The sequence below is a fragment of the Protopterus annectens genome, chromosome 14.part0 (genome assembly GCF_019279795.1).
Source record: "Protopterus annectens isolate FY-2018-M chromosome 14.part0, PAN1.0, whole genome shotgun sequence".
NCBI lineage: Eukaryota > Metazoa > Chordata > Ceratodontiformes > Protopteridae > Protopterus > Protopterus annectens.
The window spans coordinates 48,012,858-48,028,612 of record NC_056748.1 but is presented as its reverse complement, the minus strand read 5'-3'; the positions used below and the strand labels follow the sequence as shown (position 1 = coordinate 48,028,612).

Below are 15,755 nucleotides of genomic sequence, written 5' to 3'. Positions count from 1 at the left end.
GCGAGTGAAATGTTAAAGGATCCTACAGCTGCGGGTTTCCAAGAAAAAATGAACACGCAGCTGGCTACCCTTAATTCCATATCTAACTCCTCCATGCGTCTCCTCTCTTATGCGGCCGATGGAGCGAGCAGAGCCGCAGGGACAGGTGTAGCCTTACGTAGGCACGCCTGGATGCGGCTATGCAATTTTGCGGACCCTTTCAAGACGTCTTTCACGAACTCCCCTTTTGATGGATCATCTCTCTTTGGTCCTCAAGTGAAAGAAACCCTGACTAGGTGCGAGACTGATGGCAAGACCCTTTCTGCCGTCGGAGTCCGTTTTTTGACTCCTTCTAGGCCTTACCCCAAAGGCCAGAAGGGTGGGAAGATGTGGTTCCGTAAACAATCTCAAGGGACTTTGCCTGACGCACAGAGTCGTTTTCCTACCAAAGGCAGAGGTGGGAATAACAATGGTAGACGTCGCCCTAGGGGCAGGGGGGGTCCGCAGAACCAGGGCAATCGGGAAGCCTTTCCTGACAAGCCTTTTCAGCATCCCTGAGGTGTTGCCCGACTGCCCATCTTCGGAGGCAGTCGGGGGAAGATTGTCACTGTACCCAGAAGCCTGGCTATCCCTGACTCAAGACAAATGGGTACAGTCCATCATTTCAAGGCTATTCTATCCCTTTCTTCGTTTTCCAAATCAGTCAAAAAATCCCTTCCAGATGTTCCACCGCTCAAAGGGATATAGCAGCTTTGGAAATTTCAAAACTGCTTGCAAAAGAGCAATTCAGTAAGTGACAGCAGACCAACAAGGATCCGGAATCTACTCAAGGTTCCTTTTAGTTCCAAAGAAAACAGGGGACTGGAGACCGATTTTGGATCTCAGTGTCTTGAACAAATCAGTCAAGAAAACAAGATTTCGGATGGTCACGCTGCAATCCATTCTTCCCCTTTTGGGCAAAGGAAACTGGATGTGCTCTATAGACCTTCGGGATGCGTACTATCACATAAAATGAACAGACGCTCCAGAAGATTCCTCCGCTTCAGGCTGGGAACCAGTCATTTTCAGTTCAGGGCCCTGCCCTTTGGTCTCACCACTGCCCCCCGGGTGTTTACCAAATGCATGGCAGTGGTAGCTTCTCACCTGAGACGACAAGGATTCCAGGTGTTTCCATATTTGGACGACTGGCTTCTCACAGCTCCCACCAAGCATCTCCTTCTGATGGCCAGAGATTATACTTTTCGCGTTTGTCAAAAACTGGGTATTTCAATAAATTGCGAAAAGTCTGTTTTGTCGCCTTGTCGTACTATTACCTACATAGGCGCAAATTTAGATACTATAAACATGTCTGCAAGGCTAACGAACCAAAGGATTTCAGACATTCACAAATTGGTGTCACTTCTTCTCAACAACAACAGAGTCAAAGCCAGGTTAGTTCTAAAGGTGTTGGGAATCATGGCAGCGGCCATACCTCTCCTTCCATTGGCCATCTACCACATGCGGATCCTTCAGTGGATGCTTTTTACTCAATGGTCATACCAGGAACTTCCAATGTCTCACACCATTATGATCACGCAAGCGTGCAAAAAGCATCTCATGTGGTGGATGTCTTCCCCCCAGCTCCTGTCGGGAAGACCATTTGTTCCACCTCCTCCGGTTGCTACTCTGACAACGGATGCCTCCCTGATCGGGTGGGGGGGGGCATTATCAGGGCAGGACAGTCCAGGGCACATGGCAACCAAACGAATGCCACTTGCACATAAATGTTCTGGAGATGAGAGCAGTGCTTTTAGCGTTGCAAGCCCTTCAAGACTCTCTTCCCTTGGGAACGATTGCAATCCAGACAGACAATATGTCTGTAGTGTGGTACATCAACAAACAAGGCGGAACCAGATCATACCCCTGTGTCGAGAAGCACTCAGACTGTGGCAATGGGCGATTTCTTCTCAGCGTTTTCTGATAGCAACGCACATCCCGGAAGTCCAATCACATTGCGGACAAGTTGAGCAGAGCTATACTCATGCCTCACGAGTGGTCTCTGAAAGACTCTGTAGTGAGAGAAATCTTTCTCAAGTGGGGTCAGCCTTGCTGCGATCTTTTTGCTACTCCCCAAAACAGCAAGTGCAGAGAATATTTCACTCTATTCCCTTTACCAGGCCAACCCAGCAGGGACGCTCTAGTCCAAGTTTGGCCCCGGGGACTTCTGTATGCATTTCCTCCTTTCCCACTGATCTCTCAAGTAATACAGAAAGCTATCGCTCAGAAGGCCTCATTGATCCTCATTGCTCCTTACTGGCCTCGACAAGTGTGGTTCCCCTTTCTACATCAATTTCTTTTGGGCGACCGTGGAATCTGGACCTAGTTCCAGATCTTTTGATCCACCAGTCGGGTCAGTTTCATCGCTCCCTCCCTCTCTGAACCTCACTGCTTGGTTCCTCCAATTCCAACCGTAGCCAGGCTTCCTCAATTATCTCACTCTGTTAGAGATATATTGATAGCTTCCCATAAATCTTCCACTCGAAAGATTTATTTGAGTAAGTGGAAACGCTTCTCATATTGGGCACAAGGAAAGGACATAGATCCTTTCACCGCTTCCATCCAACTAGTCCTTGATTTTTAGCTGAACTCTTCCATGCAGGTTCATCTCCATCTACTCTTAAGGTTCAATTGGCAGCTATTTCTAACTTCCATGTGGGTATTTCTGAATCTGCCCTAATGTCCCACAAACTTTGCAAAGCCTTTTTGAAAGGAGTTTTTCTTCTCAGACCTCCTATAAGAAATCCTCCTTCTCCTTGGGACCTAAATTTAGTTCTTGCTTCTTTGATTCTTTCCCCTTTCGAACCTGCAGCTTCATGTTCCTTGAAATTATTATCATGGAAAACTCTCTTTCTGGTGGCTATTACATCAGCCAGAAGAGTTTCAGAACTCCAAGCACTCAGTTGTCGTCCTCCTTATCTTTTGTTCCATAAGGACAGAGTGTCCTTGCGAACTAACCCGTCTTTTTTGCCTAAGGTGGTTTCAACATCAAATCTAAACCAATGCATTGACCTCCCTGTCTTTTTTCCAGAGTATTCCAATAGGTCTGAACAAAAGTTACACTGCCTGGATGTTCATCGTCAATTAAGGTACTACTTGGATAGAACAAAACAATTCAGAAAATCTGATCAGCTGTTTGTCTCCTATGCGGAAAGCAGAAAGGGACTTTCAGTTTCAAAGGTATCATTATCCAGATGGCTAACATCTTTGATTTCCCTGGTATATGAAATTAGACAACAGAAATTGCCTAATAAACCTAAAGCCCATTCCACCAGAGCTTTGGCTATTTCTTTAGCCTTCCAAGACAGACTGCCTATTGACACCATTTGTGCAGCGGCTACTTGGGCTACTCCTCACACTTTTATTTCTCATTATAAGTTGGATTTAGCTTCTAGGCATAGAGCTAACTTTGGTTCCACTGTTCTCAGGAGTCTGTTCCATTAGGCCACCCGGGACAAGGTGCTAGGGACGCGGTCCCATCCAGCAAGAATGAAGGCGAGATAGACAACTTAACATATAGAAGTTATGTTCTTACCATAACGTTCCATGTTAGTTGTCTTCTTCTCGCCTTCTTCTTGCGTCCCACCCTCCTTCCCCCTGGCCTGGACAGACCTAGAGGAGTTGTGATCGTGACCTCTCTTTCTACCACCTCTTTCTTAGTCATATGCTATTTTGCATATTTCTTGGTTCAGGATGTAGGTCACCCTTCTTTCTTCCTGTTGTTAGAGGTGGACTCTGTTTTACAGTTATACTGTTACTGTTATAAGCTGGGGTTAGCTTACAAACGAGATCTGAGGTAACTCTCGCCTAGCATTGTGGGATATAAGGGGAGCCTCGAGCCGGTGGAACCAACTCTCGAGCTTTTAGAGTGGCCGAGTCGGAGCCGAGGTCGGCTCCGAACCCATCCAGCAAGAAGAAGGCGAGAAGAAGACAACTAACATGGAACGTTATGGTAAGAACATAACTTCTATTTTCGCATTAGCATTATTTTTTCTGAATGGTATGAAATCTGTGTCATTATTATCTGGTATAAATGGTATATTATCTGTGTCATTATTTTCTAACTTCAGTCTTTAATGATTTGCCAGTAATTTACCAGAAGACCACAATTTTATGAAAAACAGATCAAAAATATGAGGTAAAAATCTGGACATTCTGCGAAAGTCCGAACAGTTGAGAGGTATCCTGTTGGCCGAGTTAAAAACCACAGCATACCTTTGATTGGTTATTTTACTTTGTGCCCTCATTGTTGGAATGAAACCTACAGCTGACCTCTTTGTTGCAAGTCTAATTGTTTATCATTTGAGCCATTCAGATTTAGTAATAAATAAATGCATACAAACATACACACACACACACACACACACACACACACACACACATACATATATATTTATTTTTGTTTTTTGCTGCTGTTATAATGAGTAAAGGTTTACATTTAAGGACCCATGACCCTTTTTTGATGTGGTGTGAGAGATAAAGTGACCTACTGTAATACTGCATTATGAGAAAGGAAGAGGTAGTAAGTAGCCTGTCCATATTTTGGATGGATGAGCGCACCTACTATTGTGGTCATAGTCCTGTGAGTTACGGAGAATGAAGCAGCATTATGATAAGTGCATGTATTTTGTGTACACAAACCAGCGCGGTTTCGTTTTGGCAAATTTTAATCCCTCTTCCAACAGCTTTGTTTTATCATTCTGTCAAAATGTTGTATTTTGTATATACGTCAGCTGCTTTGCTTTATCATTCTGTCAAAATGTTGTATTTTGTATATACGTCAGCTCTTGTACTTTTGCTTGTTTGTGCTTGGTGATAAAGCACTATAATAAAAGCTGATTTGAGCTGAGCTAGTCTTGTGTTCCAGACCTATAGCAAATCTCTGAGGATACCATACTAGGGTATCCTACTGGGCCAAGTCAACTGCTATAGTGGGTAGGATTTCCATACCTCTTGTCTTCTCCTGAAAACTCTTTTTAAGATGCATTTTAGTTTAAATTGCTCATTTGTAAATTAAGTAAACAGATCCATTGCAGACTTTTCTCATTCTCAACTAATCTTTTGAGAAAGATAGGATGAATATATGATCTATGTTCATACATTGAAGAAAAGCTTAATCTGACAACTATTCCACAAACAGTAGTCCGCGAACATTGCTTTGATTGAAGCGTGAATTCATTGTAAAACAATTTATTGAAAACTAATAACTGGCCAACAATTGTTACCTTTCATTGATTTTTTTTTACGGTTATTTCACTCTTCAATGAAAGTGACATTCAGGCATTACTGTTCGTGGAATAGCCGTTCGATTAAGTTTTTCTTCATTGTGTGAACATAAACCCATGAATAATGTATACATGGGCTTTTTATTACATACATTCATCTAGCATGTTTTTAAGGTGGAGTGAAGTTGGGGAACCTGAACAGAAGCTCGCACAGTCTTTGGAAGAAATGGAAAAGTCCGCACACACACAGCAACCAGAGATCAGGATTGAGCCGCCAATCCTGAAATTTTGAAACCGAAACATTAATGAGTTGGCCAGCATACCTTACCTCCATCCTGACCCTTAGGCTGTCGATCACTTGCTGTTATTTCCCAATGGCTACCCCATGCTTAGCTCATTCTGAGACGCTGTCATGCTGACTACTGCACTGGCACAACAAGTTACTTGGCCTGATTGTATTTGTTTATGCATTTTAAAGAGAATTACCACTTAAGCTAAGAGTACAAACTTCAAACTGCTATAAACCTGACAGATACCATAATGGGTTTAAAAGCTTGTCTTGAACATGAAATACCTTCTGATAATGATGATTCATAGCTGACAGTTCTGCCTTTGTCTTGTTTCAGTTATAAGGGACCCAATGGCTGTAGAGCGAGCGAATCTGCTGAACATGGCAAAATTGAGCATCAAAGGACTAATAGAGTCTGCACTGAGTTTCGGCCGCACTCTGGATTCTGACTACCCCCCTCTGCAGCAGTTCTTTGTTGTTGTGGAACACTGCTTGAAACATGGCCTGAAAGGTAATGGGGTGCCTGTACACGAGCATGATATGTTGTTTCACTCTAAGTGCCTTCATGCATCTTCAAAAAATAGAACAATAATATTAAGGAGATAAGCACTGCATTTACATCTTGTTTATGTATTTATTCATTTTACATCCAGTATTTAAAAGAGACTGTTAAATGCAAAATAGAAAATAGAGCATGCCTGAGATTTGGTGGTCTCTGGCACCTTTAGAAACATTTGTCAGCTCCGAGACTGAACCTTCATTAATGGCATTTAGGTCTGATTGTTTCCATATTTTTAAACATTGTGGGCAGGATGAACATTTCTGAGACTTCATAGGAGGTGAGGTAAATGGCATCACTTGTGTTCTTTGGAGTTGTTATGTGTCTCTTTTTCTAACTGGTTGGACAAGGGGTTAAGTGGCACTTGGTGCACAATTTTATTCCAAATCTTTACTTGTTGTGGATGTAAGACCGTCAGGTTCCAGACTGAAACTTGTTGCCTTCTGCAGCAGCATTTGACAGAACCACTGAGCTAAAAGGAAAGTGCATAATTTGCAGTGCACTACTGTCTCTGATCCATGTCATTTTAAAGGGAGCTGCAATACACAGGGTAATTTATGAAATTGTCTCCTGAATACTTGTCCAAACAAGTTGTATGTTTCTTTGCTAACAGTGGAAATTTTGCAGTCAAACGTTGGATCTGTTCATTCAATCTGTCCAGTCCGACTTGCACGTCTCCTTGAGCCACTTGCCAGATCTGACCTAGCAAAACTAGTGCTCTTCCTATCATGCTTCAGCGTACAAGGTCACTTCAGATCTCATTTGCTGCCTTCACAAGCAGATGTGGATTTCTACTTGGTGTTAAGCTAAGTGCTCCTCCTGGTGTTTTTCTAAATTTACTGCAGAATTACTATAACTTCTTGATACTCGCAACTTTTCACTGTGTCATATCAGTACTTCAAGACTTACATGAGTACATCTCTCTCTCATTGATAGGTTGTTTCTTGTTTAGCCCCTTTTTTCTCATTGAGTGACTTTTCCCCCATTTGTTTAAAAGTGTGTGTGTGTGTGTCTGTGTAGTATATTTGTAGCTCTATGAAATGTTTAGTTACCTTTATCTCTCTTGTAGGATTCCAGGCAAGGCACTTTGCAAATGAAACATGGTGTAACAGGTCAAATTAAATGCTTTAACTTTATCACTGCGTTTTTCGTTCAAAACGAAAAACGCGGTGATAAAGTTAAAGCATTTAATTTGACCTGTTGTACCACATTTCTTTTGCAATAAAGTGTCTTGCCTGGTATTGTACAGTGTTTCGTCCTGCCTACTTTTTATTGGACTTGGTTGCAGTTGTGCTCTTTTTGGAACAGGCTTGTTTTGTTTAGTTTGATGTTCCTAGTGCCAAAGAAAGAATATACTTTGAGGCCAGATGTTCTTCTGTTTCACTGTTGCAATCATCACTTGTGGGTTATCCCTGCTGGGTAGTCCTTGGCCGGCCCAAATACCGGAGTAAAGAGTATCCTTCCTGCGTCGGTTGCAGATCGCCAGGGACTGATGTCAGGTCATCAGGGGTATAAAGCAAGGCAACCAACACCATTACATCAGTCTTTCTAGTCATGGAGCCCATAGCAGAAGCAGTTTGCATGTGCATCGGTTGGCTGTTGGCAGAGTGAAGAAGAAAAACAACTAAAGCTAAGTACCATGTTGAGGATTTTTGTCTTGAAAAAGTAAATAATTGTCTTCACTGTGGAAAACAAATACCACACTGAGACTTCCATAACCTGTGTGTAACTTGTTTTGGCCCAGACCATGACATCCCCAGATGTCGGTTCTGGGCTCTATTTAACGCAAGGACCATCCGTCGTAGAGCCAAATTTGTAGCTAGACATTTTAAGGAGAGTCCTTCTCAGTACAAAATGGCATCCATCGGTCAGCCTTCAATGGATATTCCCAAAAAGAGAAAAGACAAAGAAAAGGTCAGACCACAAAAGGTTAGGCCTACAGACGACTCTAACCTCAAGAAAGCCACCAGCACAGCGGAATTCAGTGAGGTGCTGCACAGCCCCTGATGACAGACACACAGCCACCGCAGGCCTCTACTGAGACCCATTCGGAGTCCGGTACGCCGCCGGATCATAGATTCATAGGTGTGTACTAGGCTAATGGCCCTGGGGCCTCTACAAGCCTGACCATAGGATTGCCTTGGCATAGTGCCACCCGACCTTAGTTCCTAGTGCCTCTGTCATGTAGAGCCACTGGTGTTTATCCCTGGGGTGAATTATCTGATGTTCTTCATCTCACATTGCTGCAGTCATAACCTGTGGGTAGTCCGCTGTCCTCGGTCGGCCTGAATACCAAAGTATTAGGCTGGCGTCGGTCATGGCGCTCAGATCTGACGTCAGTGCGTCCCGGTATTAAAGCGCATGACCGACGTCATATCCTCAGTCTTTTTTGCCACATGGTCCGAAGCAGAAGCAGCGTTTGCAAGTGCCGTTCGGCGTTCTGAAAATTTCGTATTTCGAGTTTCAGACCGAAACCAAGTTGGGCTAAGTACCCCGTTGGGGAATATTTTTGTTTTTTCTTGCCTCAGTTAATTCCGGATGTCAGAAAAAGTGAATAATTGTATTTCTTGTGGGAAACAAATACCGCATAGGGATTACCACTCTCTCTGTATTCCTTGTTTGGGGCCTGAGCACGACGTAGTCGGGTGTCGCTTTTGTGCTAGGTTTAATAAGCGCACCATTAAACGTAGGTTAGATTGCGCTAGGCTTGTCTTTGGGAAGCGGTGTAATTATAATATGCCGTCGGATCCTCCGACACCCGCTTCTGCTAAGAAGCGCAAGGATAAGTCGTTAAGGTCCAAGCAGGATGAGTCGTCCGTTCCGGACGCCGGTTCTTTAGAAGCTACGCTGGAATCTGTAGATCCAGCCGAGGTTTCAGCTGAGTCTCAGGGGGAGACATTAATTTTGCAAGATGTGGCCTCACAGGTGTCAGGTCAGGCTGACGGGGCCTCTCAGGTTGCTGTACTCCCTTCTTTGCCTAAGGTGGTTAGGCCTTCTCCTTCAGTCTCTAAGGTACCTTCTAAGGGCAGGCCTGGTTTGCCCTCCTCAGGTGTCAGTCCTAGTTCTGCACGCTCTGTGCCTAAAAAACACATGCTTAAAATGGCAGAAGATTTAATTTCCTTAATCAGGGGTTCTATGCCCCCTCCAGATAAGAGGCCTAGGGTGGAGCCAGAAGTGGAAAGTTTGGAACAGGCTTCAGATTACTCAGAGTCTTCAGCTGAAGACACTCAGGATTTTCCTCCTTATTCAGATTCGGACGCAGAGGATTCCAGTCCTTCTGCTTCTCCTCCAGAGGATTTTTCCTTCTCAGAAACCTTGCATTCTATGAGGGAGCATTTTAAATGGGAAGGTCAGGATTTCTCGGATTCCCGGAAGAGGCTTAGGGATTTTTTGTTTTTGCCTAAACATCGGCCCTTAGCTATACCTCCTGTTTTGGATGTTGTTCAGGATGTTTTCTCTGAGGCTTCCCTTAATCCAGACTCTTTGCCTCCTGCACCAGTTAAACCTGGTAGGTATTACAGGGTGCCTGAGGCTCATAAATATCTGTATAAGAGCCCGATGGCTGACCCAGAAACTATTAGTCAGGGTCCTAAGGGTGTCAGGGCTTCTGTTGTAAAGAATCCAGTTCCTATGGATAAAGAATCTAGAGCTTTGGATAGGTGGGGTAAAAAAGTGTACACCTCTTCCACTCTAGCAATGAGGGCTTTGAATTGCCAGTTTCATATGTTAAAGTACCAGAATTTTCTCCTTACTCAATTAAAATCTAAGGTAGATGCTTTGGCAGAGGGCATAGAGTGTAAGGAATTACAGGAGTTGGTTCATGCCTCTGATCAGGTGGGTAAGCATTCCTTGCAGTGTGGTTTCGATGCTTTACAGGCTTCTTCCAGGGTGGCTGCCACTGGATCAGTTATTCGCAGGCACGCCTGGCTTAAGGATCAGAGTTTGTCAGAGCATGTTAAAGCTAGAATTTTGGATGCTCCTTTACAGTCTGAAGTTTTGTTTGGTCCTCCTGTGGAGTCTGTCTTAAAGAAAATGGAAGACAAGGCTAAGTCTATGCAGACTGTTAAAGATTTTTGCAGGTGCAGCCCCCTAAGTTTAGCAGAAATTGGCCTACTAAGGGATGGGCTTATCCTTCTTCTGATTTACAGTCTAGGGGCAGATCTAGACGTGGTAGGGGCAGAGCTCAGGGTTCTTTCAGGCCTAGAACGTGGAGTTCCCCTGCCCCATCTACAAGTGAGGGCAGGGGCCAGTCCTTTCGTAAACAGGCCCAATGACCTGCATCTTCAGCTGCCAGATCCCTCCTGTCTGGCAGCTCCTTTGGGAGGAAAGTTAGCTCTTTTCAAGCAAAACTGGCTTTTAGTCACCCAGGACAAATGGGTATTGGACATTATAAACCGAGGCTACAAGTTTTATTTCCAAACATTGCCTCCTTTCAAAGGCATGCCAGACGTTCCTCCTCAGCAAAGAGTAGAGGCTCACAAACAGATTTCTTTACTTCTTCAAATGGGGGCTATACAGCAGGTCCCTATGTCAGAAGTGGGCCTAGGATTTTATTCTCGCCTGTTTCTTGTACCAAAGAAAGGAAACACTTGGAGACCAATTTTGGATTTATCTATCCTCAACACATACCTGGACATTCCAAAATTCAAAATGTTGACGTTGCAACAACTTCTGCCTCTGTTGGGCAAAGACCACTGGATGGTAACTCTGGATCTCAAAGAGGCTTATCTTCATGTTCCTATCAGACCCAGTTGCAGGAGATTCCTGCATTTTCGGGCTGGGACTTTACATTATCAGTTCTCTGCATTGCCCTTTGTCTTATCTACTGCGCCCAGGGTGTTCACAAAGGTTCTGGCCCCGGTGATAGCCTTCTTAAGGTTAAGAGGAATACAAATTTATCCGTATTTGGACGATTGCCTGATTCTTGCTCAAGACGAAAACAAGCTTCTTCACCATCTACAGTATGTTATGGCAGTGTTAAGGTGCCTAAGGGTATTCTGTGAACGAAACAAAGTCCAGTCTAGTACCCTCTCAGGAAATGTGCTTTCTGGGTGTGAGACTGAATACAGCTTCCCAGATGGCTTTTTTGACCCCGGACAAGCAAAGAAACCTTACACTTTACTTCCAGCAATTGTCTCTACGGTCCAGGCTGACTGCAAGGACAGTCCTTCAAGCCTTGGGGTTCATGGCATCTTGTATTCTGGTGCTTCCCAATGCCAAACTGCATATGAGGAAGCTACAATGGTATCTCAAAATGTATGGACACAACACTGCCACGATCTGGACACTGTCATTCAAATAATACCTTGCATTCAAAAGGAATTTTTGTGGTGGGCTCAGGAATGTCACCTAAACAAGGGACTCTCTGTGACCCGACCAGAGGCGAGTCAGATCTTAACGACAGATGCCTCGGACAAGGCTTGGGGAGCACACCTCAATGGAAAGTGGGTTCAAGACATGTGGCCTGCCAGACTTCAACATTTACATATCAACTTGAAGGAGATGTTAGCAGTCCAATTTGCATTGATGGCTTTCAAGGATTTACTTCACCCGGGACAAGTGTTGATTCAAACAGACAACACAACTGTCATGTGGTACATCAACAAGCAAGGGGGAACCCATTCGTACCCTCTTTGCAGACAAGCTATGATTCTGTGGGAGACTGCTCTCAGTATGCACCTCACTCTTCAGGCAAGGTTTCTGCCAGGAGCACAGAACTCCTTAGCAGATGTTTTGAGCAGAGAGATGGTGGATCCCCACGAGTGGAGGTTGGATCCTCATGTATTTCGACAGTTGACAATGATATGGGGGACTCCAGACATAGATCTGTTCGCTTCTCCACTAAACTTCCAGTTGCCAAAGTTTTGCACAAAGATGTTTCATCCCACAGCTTGGAAAGTGGATGCTCTATCATTCAGTTGGAGCAATCTTCACGTCTATGCCTTTCCTCCTCTGCCTCTCCTTCCCAAGGTGCTCTTGAAGGTCAGACAAGACAAGCCCTCCATGATTCTAATAGCTCCAGATTGGCCTCGACAGCACTGGTACCCTCTGCTGAGGAGTTTAGTACGGGAGCCTCCTTGGCCTTTGCCTTCAATTCCACACCTTTTGTCCCAGGCGGGCAATCATTTCCTCAATGTCAGGATTCAGTCCCTGCATCTAACAGCCTGGAATATTCTGTTCTAGAACCTGGGGGGGGTCGAAGCTTCCTCAACAAGTTTTGAATGTTATTTTGGAGGCCAGACGGCCTAGTACAAGGAAAGTTGATGCTGATAAATGGAGGAGATTTTTTATTTGGAGCACAGCAAGGAGTTTTGATGTTTCCAGGCCTAATTTGAGTGTTTCTCTTCAATATCTTACAGAATTATTAGACAAAGGTTTGTCTTTCTCCTCTGTAAAAGTTCATGCTGCAGCCATTTCTGCTCACTATGACTGTGACCCACCATTATTCTCTCATCCTTTGTTTAAGCAATTCCTTAGAGGGGCAAAGAACATAAGACCCCCACGTAGAGCTCCTACTCCTTCCTGGGATCTCAATTTTGTGTTGGAAAAACTTACTTTACCTCCTTTTGAACCTGCAGCTACGTCTGAGTTAAAGTTTTTGTCGTGGAAGACTGCTTTTTTGTTGGCCATTACGTCTGCTAGAAGGGTATCTGAATTATAGGCTCTAATGGCAGTTGAACCCTTCCTGATTTTTCATAAGGATAGGGTATCTCTGCGTACTAACCCTACTTTTATGCCTAAAGTGGTTTCAAATGTGGCCCTGAACCAATCTATTCATTTGCCTACTTTTTATGCTGATCCCCAAAATAAAGGGGAGAAAATTTTGCACACTTTGGATATTCACAGGCAGTTGCGTTATTATTTGAGCAGGACTAAAAGTTTCAGACAGTCTCAAAAGTTATTTGTTTCTTTTGCTTTGAGCTCTCAGGGGAAACCTGTTTCTAAACAAACTATTTCTAAGTGGATTGGTCATTGTATTGCCTTTTGTTATTCTCATCATGGTGAGGAGATTCCGGCTGGAATCAGACCTCATTCCACTAGGGCTACTGCCACTTCTACTGCTTTTTTGAGGGGAGTAGCTACCAAAGATATTTTGGAAGCAGCTACTTGGAGTTCAGTGCACACTTTTTCTAAACATTACCATCTCCCTCTTTATTCCAAATCTAGGGCTGGGTTTGCCACTGCAGTCTTGCAGGGCTTATTAGCAGCCCCCAATGCTTTATGATTCGGCCAACCTCCCTTTACTTTTGCTTTGGGATTCTACCCACAGGTTATGACTGCAGCAATGTGAGATGAAGAACATAGTACAGTTTTGTACCTACCATAAATGTAGATGTTCGAAGATCCACATTGCTGCAGTCCAATTTACCCTCCCTCCTTCCCCTCTGTAGTTTGGAGTGGTTGTTTGTTTAGGTTGTAGATATTGTTTGTACATGGGTTTTGGAGGTTTTTTCTATTTTAGGCTGTGGCCTTTCTTTTTGGGCCTTCTGACATCTGGGGCAAGAAAAGACTGAGGATATGACGTCGGTCATGCGCTTTAATACCGGGACACACTGACGTCAGATCTGAGTGCCATGACCGACGCCAGCCTAATACTTTGGTATTCGGGCCGACCGAGGACAGCGGACTACCCACAGGTTATGACTGCAGCAATGTGGATCTTCGAACATCTACATTTGTGGTAGGTACAAAACTGTACTTTTCCCAGCCATTCATCAAGATTTCTCTGGAAGAGGGTCCGCGAGGTGCTCTGCTTGACATGTATGGGAAGTCTGTTCCATAGCATGGGCAGTCTCTGGGTTATGAACCTGTCCCTCCAGCATGTTCTGTTAATTGTGGTAATGAGGTTGAGGTCTCTGGAGCATGCTGTGCGAAGGGATTGGCATTTCTTTAGATGTAACATTTCTAACAGAGCTGGGTCAGACATGGCTTTGTAAGTCAAGCAGAGGCTGCCTCTAAGTAGGCAATATGAGACCGAGAATAGTTGGAGTTTTTTGAGTCTCTCCATATAGGACAAGTGTTTAAGGCCCAGGATCCGCTTTGTGAGGTACTTTTGTGACATCTCCAGTTGTTGCAGGTGTCTAGTGAGGTACAAGCCAAATGGGGCATTGTACTCAATGATTGGCCTAATGGGGGAAGAGTAGAGGGAGAGAATGACCTCTTTCTTCTTGGATGCAAAACCTGTAGTAATGAGATGTGCCACATGGAAGAACTTTCTGACCACAGTGGCAATGTGGTGATCAAAAGAGAGGTTGCTGTCAACATGTCTTTCCAGATCTCTTATAACGTCTTCTGTGTTCAGTGGACTACCATAATGTGGTAATTCTTGGGAACCGTTTTTTTCCCCAAAGGGGATGACACATTTTTGGGCATCGAGCTTAAGGCCATGGTTCTGACACCAGTCGTCGGTCTCAGTGAGGCCATTCTGTAGGATGTCAGCATCACTTGGGGAGTTAATAATAGCTCCCAACTTGCAATCGGCTGTGAACTTTGTCAGCCAGAGTCCCTTTGTGTTGGCCTGGACTTCAGAGAAATAGATACCAAACAGGAGAGGACCCAGAATGGAACCCTGTGAGACTCCACTCATGACTTGGATTCAGCTACTGTCACACTGTAGGTTCTGTCTGTGAGCCAGTTTACAACCCACCTAGTGATATAGGGGTTGATGCCAAGCTTAGTGAGTTTTCTATGATTCCTGAGTGGGGAATGGTATCAAAAGCCTTGGTCAGATCAAAGTAGGCTGTATGAACCACCTTGCCTTCATCCACAGCTCTGGTGACTGACGCAAAGAAGTCGATCAAGTTGAGCAGGCATGATCTACCCTTCCCAAAACCAAACTGTGTGGGATCCAAAGTTTGGAGATTCCCTATATCCTATTAGGTGCATGATGATGCGTTCCATAGCTTTGCATATCAGACTTGTCAGGCTAATGGTGCCATAGTTCCCAGGGTCTGTAGTCGCTACTCCTTTGTGGAGAGGGATGACTGTAGCAGTGCGCCATTCGTTAGGGACAAAGCCTGAGGTGAGTCTGTGATTGAACAGGGCACGCAGGTGAGATGCCAGTTCACTCTGTAGTTTGTGTAGAACACAATCAGGGATATTGTCAGGTCCCATAGAAGCTGTATTCTTAGCCTTGGACAGTGCTGTTTTAACCTGTGCAGCAGTAATACTGGGTGCCTGATAATCTACTGGTATTGTGATTAGTCCTTTGGGAGGGAGTGGTAAAGTTGGCACAGAATTTGTCAGCCAGTATACTGGCAATATCTGTTGGCCCGGTATAGGAGGTACCATTGTGCAGTAGCTCATAGCAAATCTGGGTATTGTGGAGATTCTTTACATAACTATAGAAGGCCTTGTGGTTGTCTTTACTATCTGCTGCAATTCTGTTTTCATAGCTAGCTTTAGAGGATTTGATGAGGGATCTCAACTTTTTGTTGAGGCTGATAAGGGAGTTTTTCCAGTCTTGGCACTTCACTTTATTCTGCATCAGTTTCCTCCTTCTTTTGCAGAGTTTGTTTATGATAGGGGATCACCAGGTTGGCTTTCTTTTTTTGGAGGAAAGCGGCTTTGTTCTATTGGGTATGGCGAGATCTATGCATTTGTGTATGTGTTCGTACAGTGCATTGGTGTATGATTCTGCAGTCACGCAACTATTCTCCATTTGCAT

At 44.3% G+C, this 15,755-nt stretch overlaps 1 protein-coding gene across 3 annotated transcripts in view; it reads left to right on the top strand.

Annotated features, from left to right (window-relative positions):
- RUFY2 (RUN and FYVE domain containing 2) overlaps nt 1-15,755 on the top strand; it is a 2,497,315-nt gene that overhangs the window by 1,198,494 nt on the left and 1,283,066 nt on the right. For all 3 annotated transcript variants that reach the window (XM_044055761.1, XM_044055762.1, XM_044055763.1), the window contains one exon: nt 5,867-6,040. In XM_044055761.1, the coding sequence (XP_043911696.1) occupies nt 5,867-6,040 (174 nt within the window). The remainder of the gene's footprint in view (nt 1-5,866; nt 6,041-15,755) is intronic.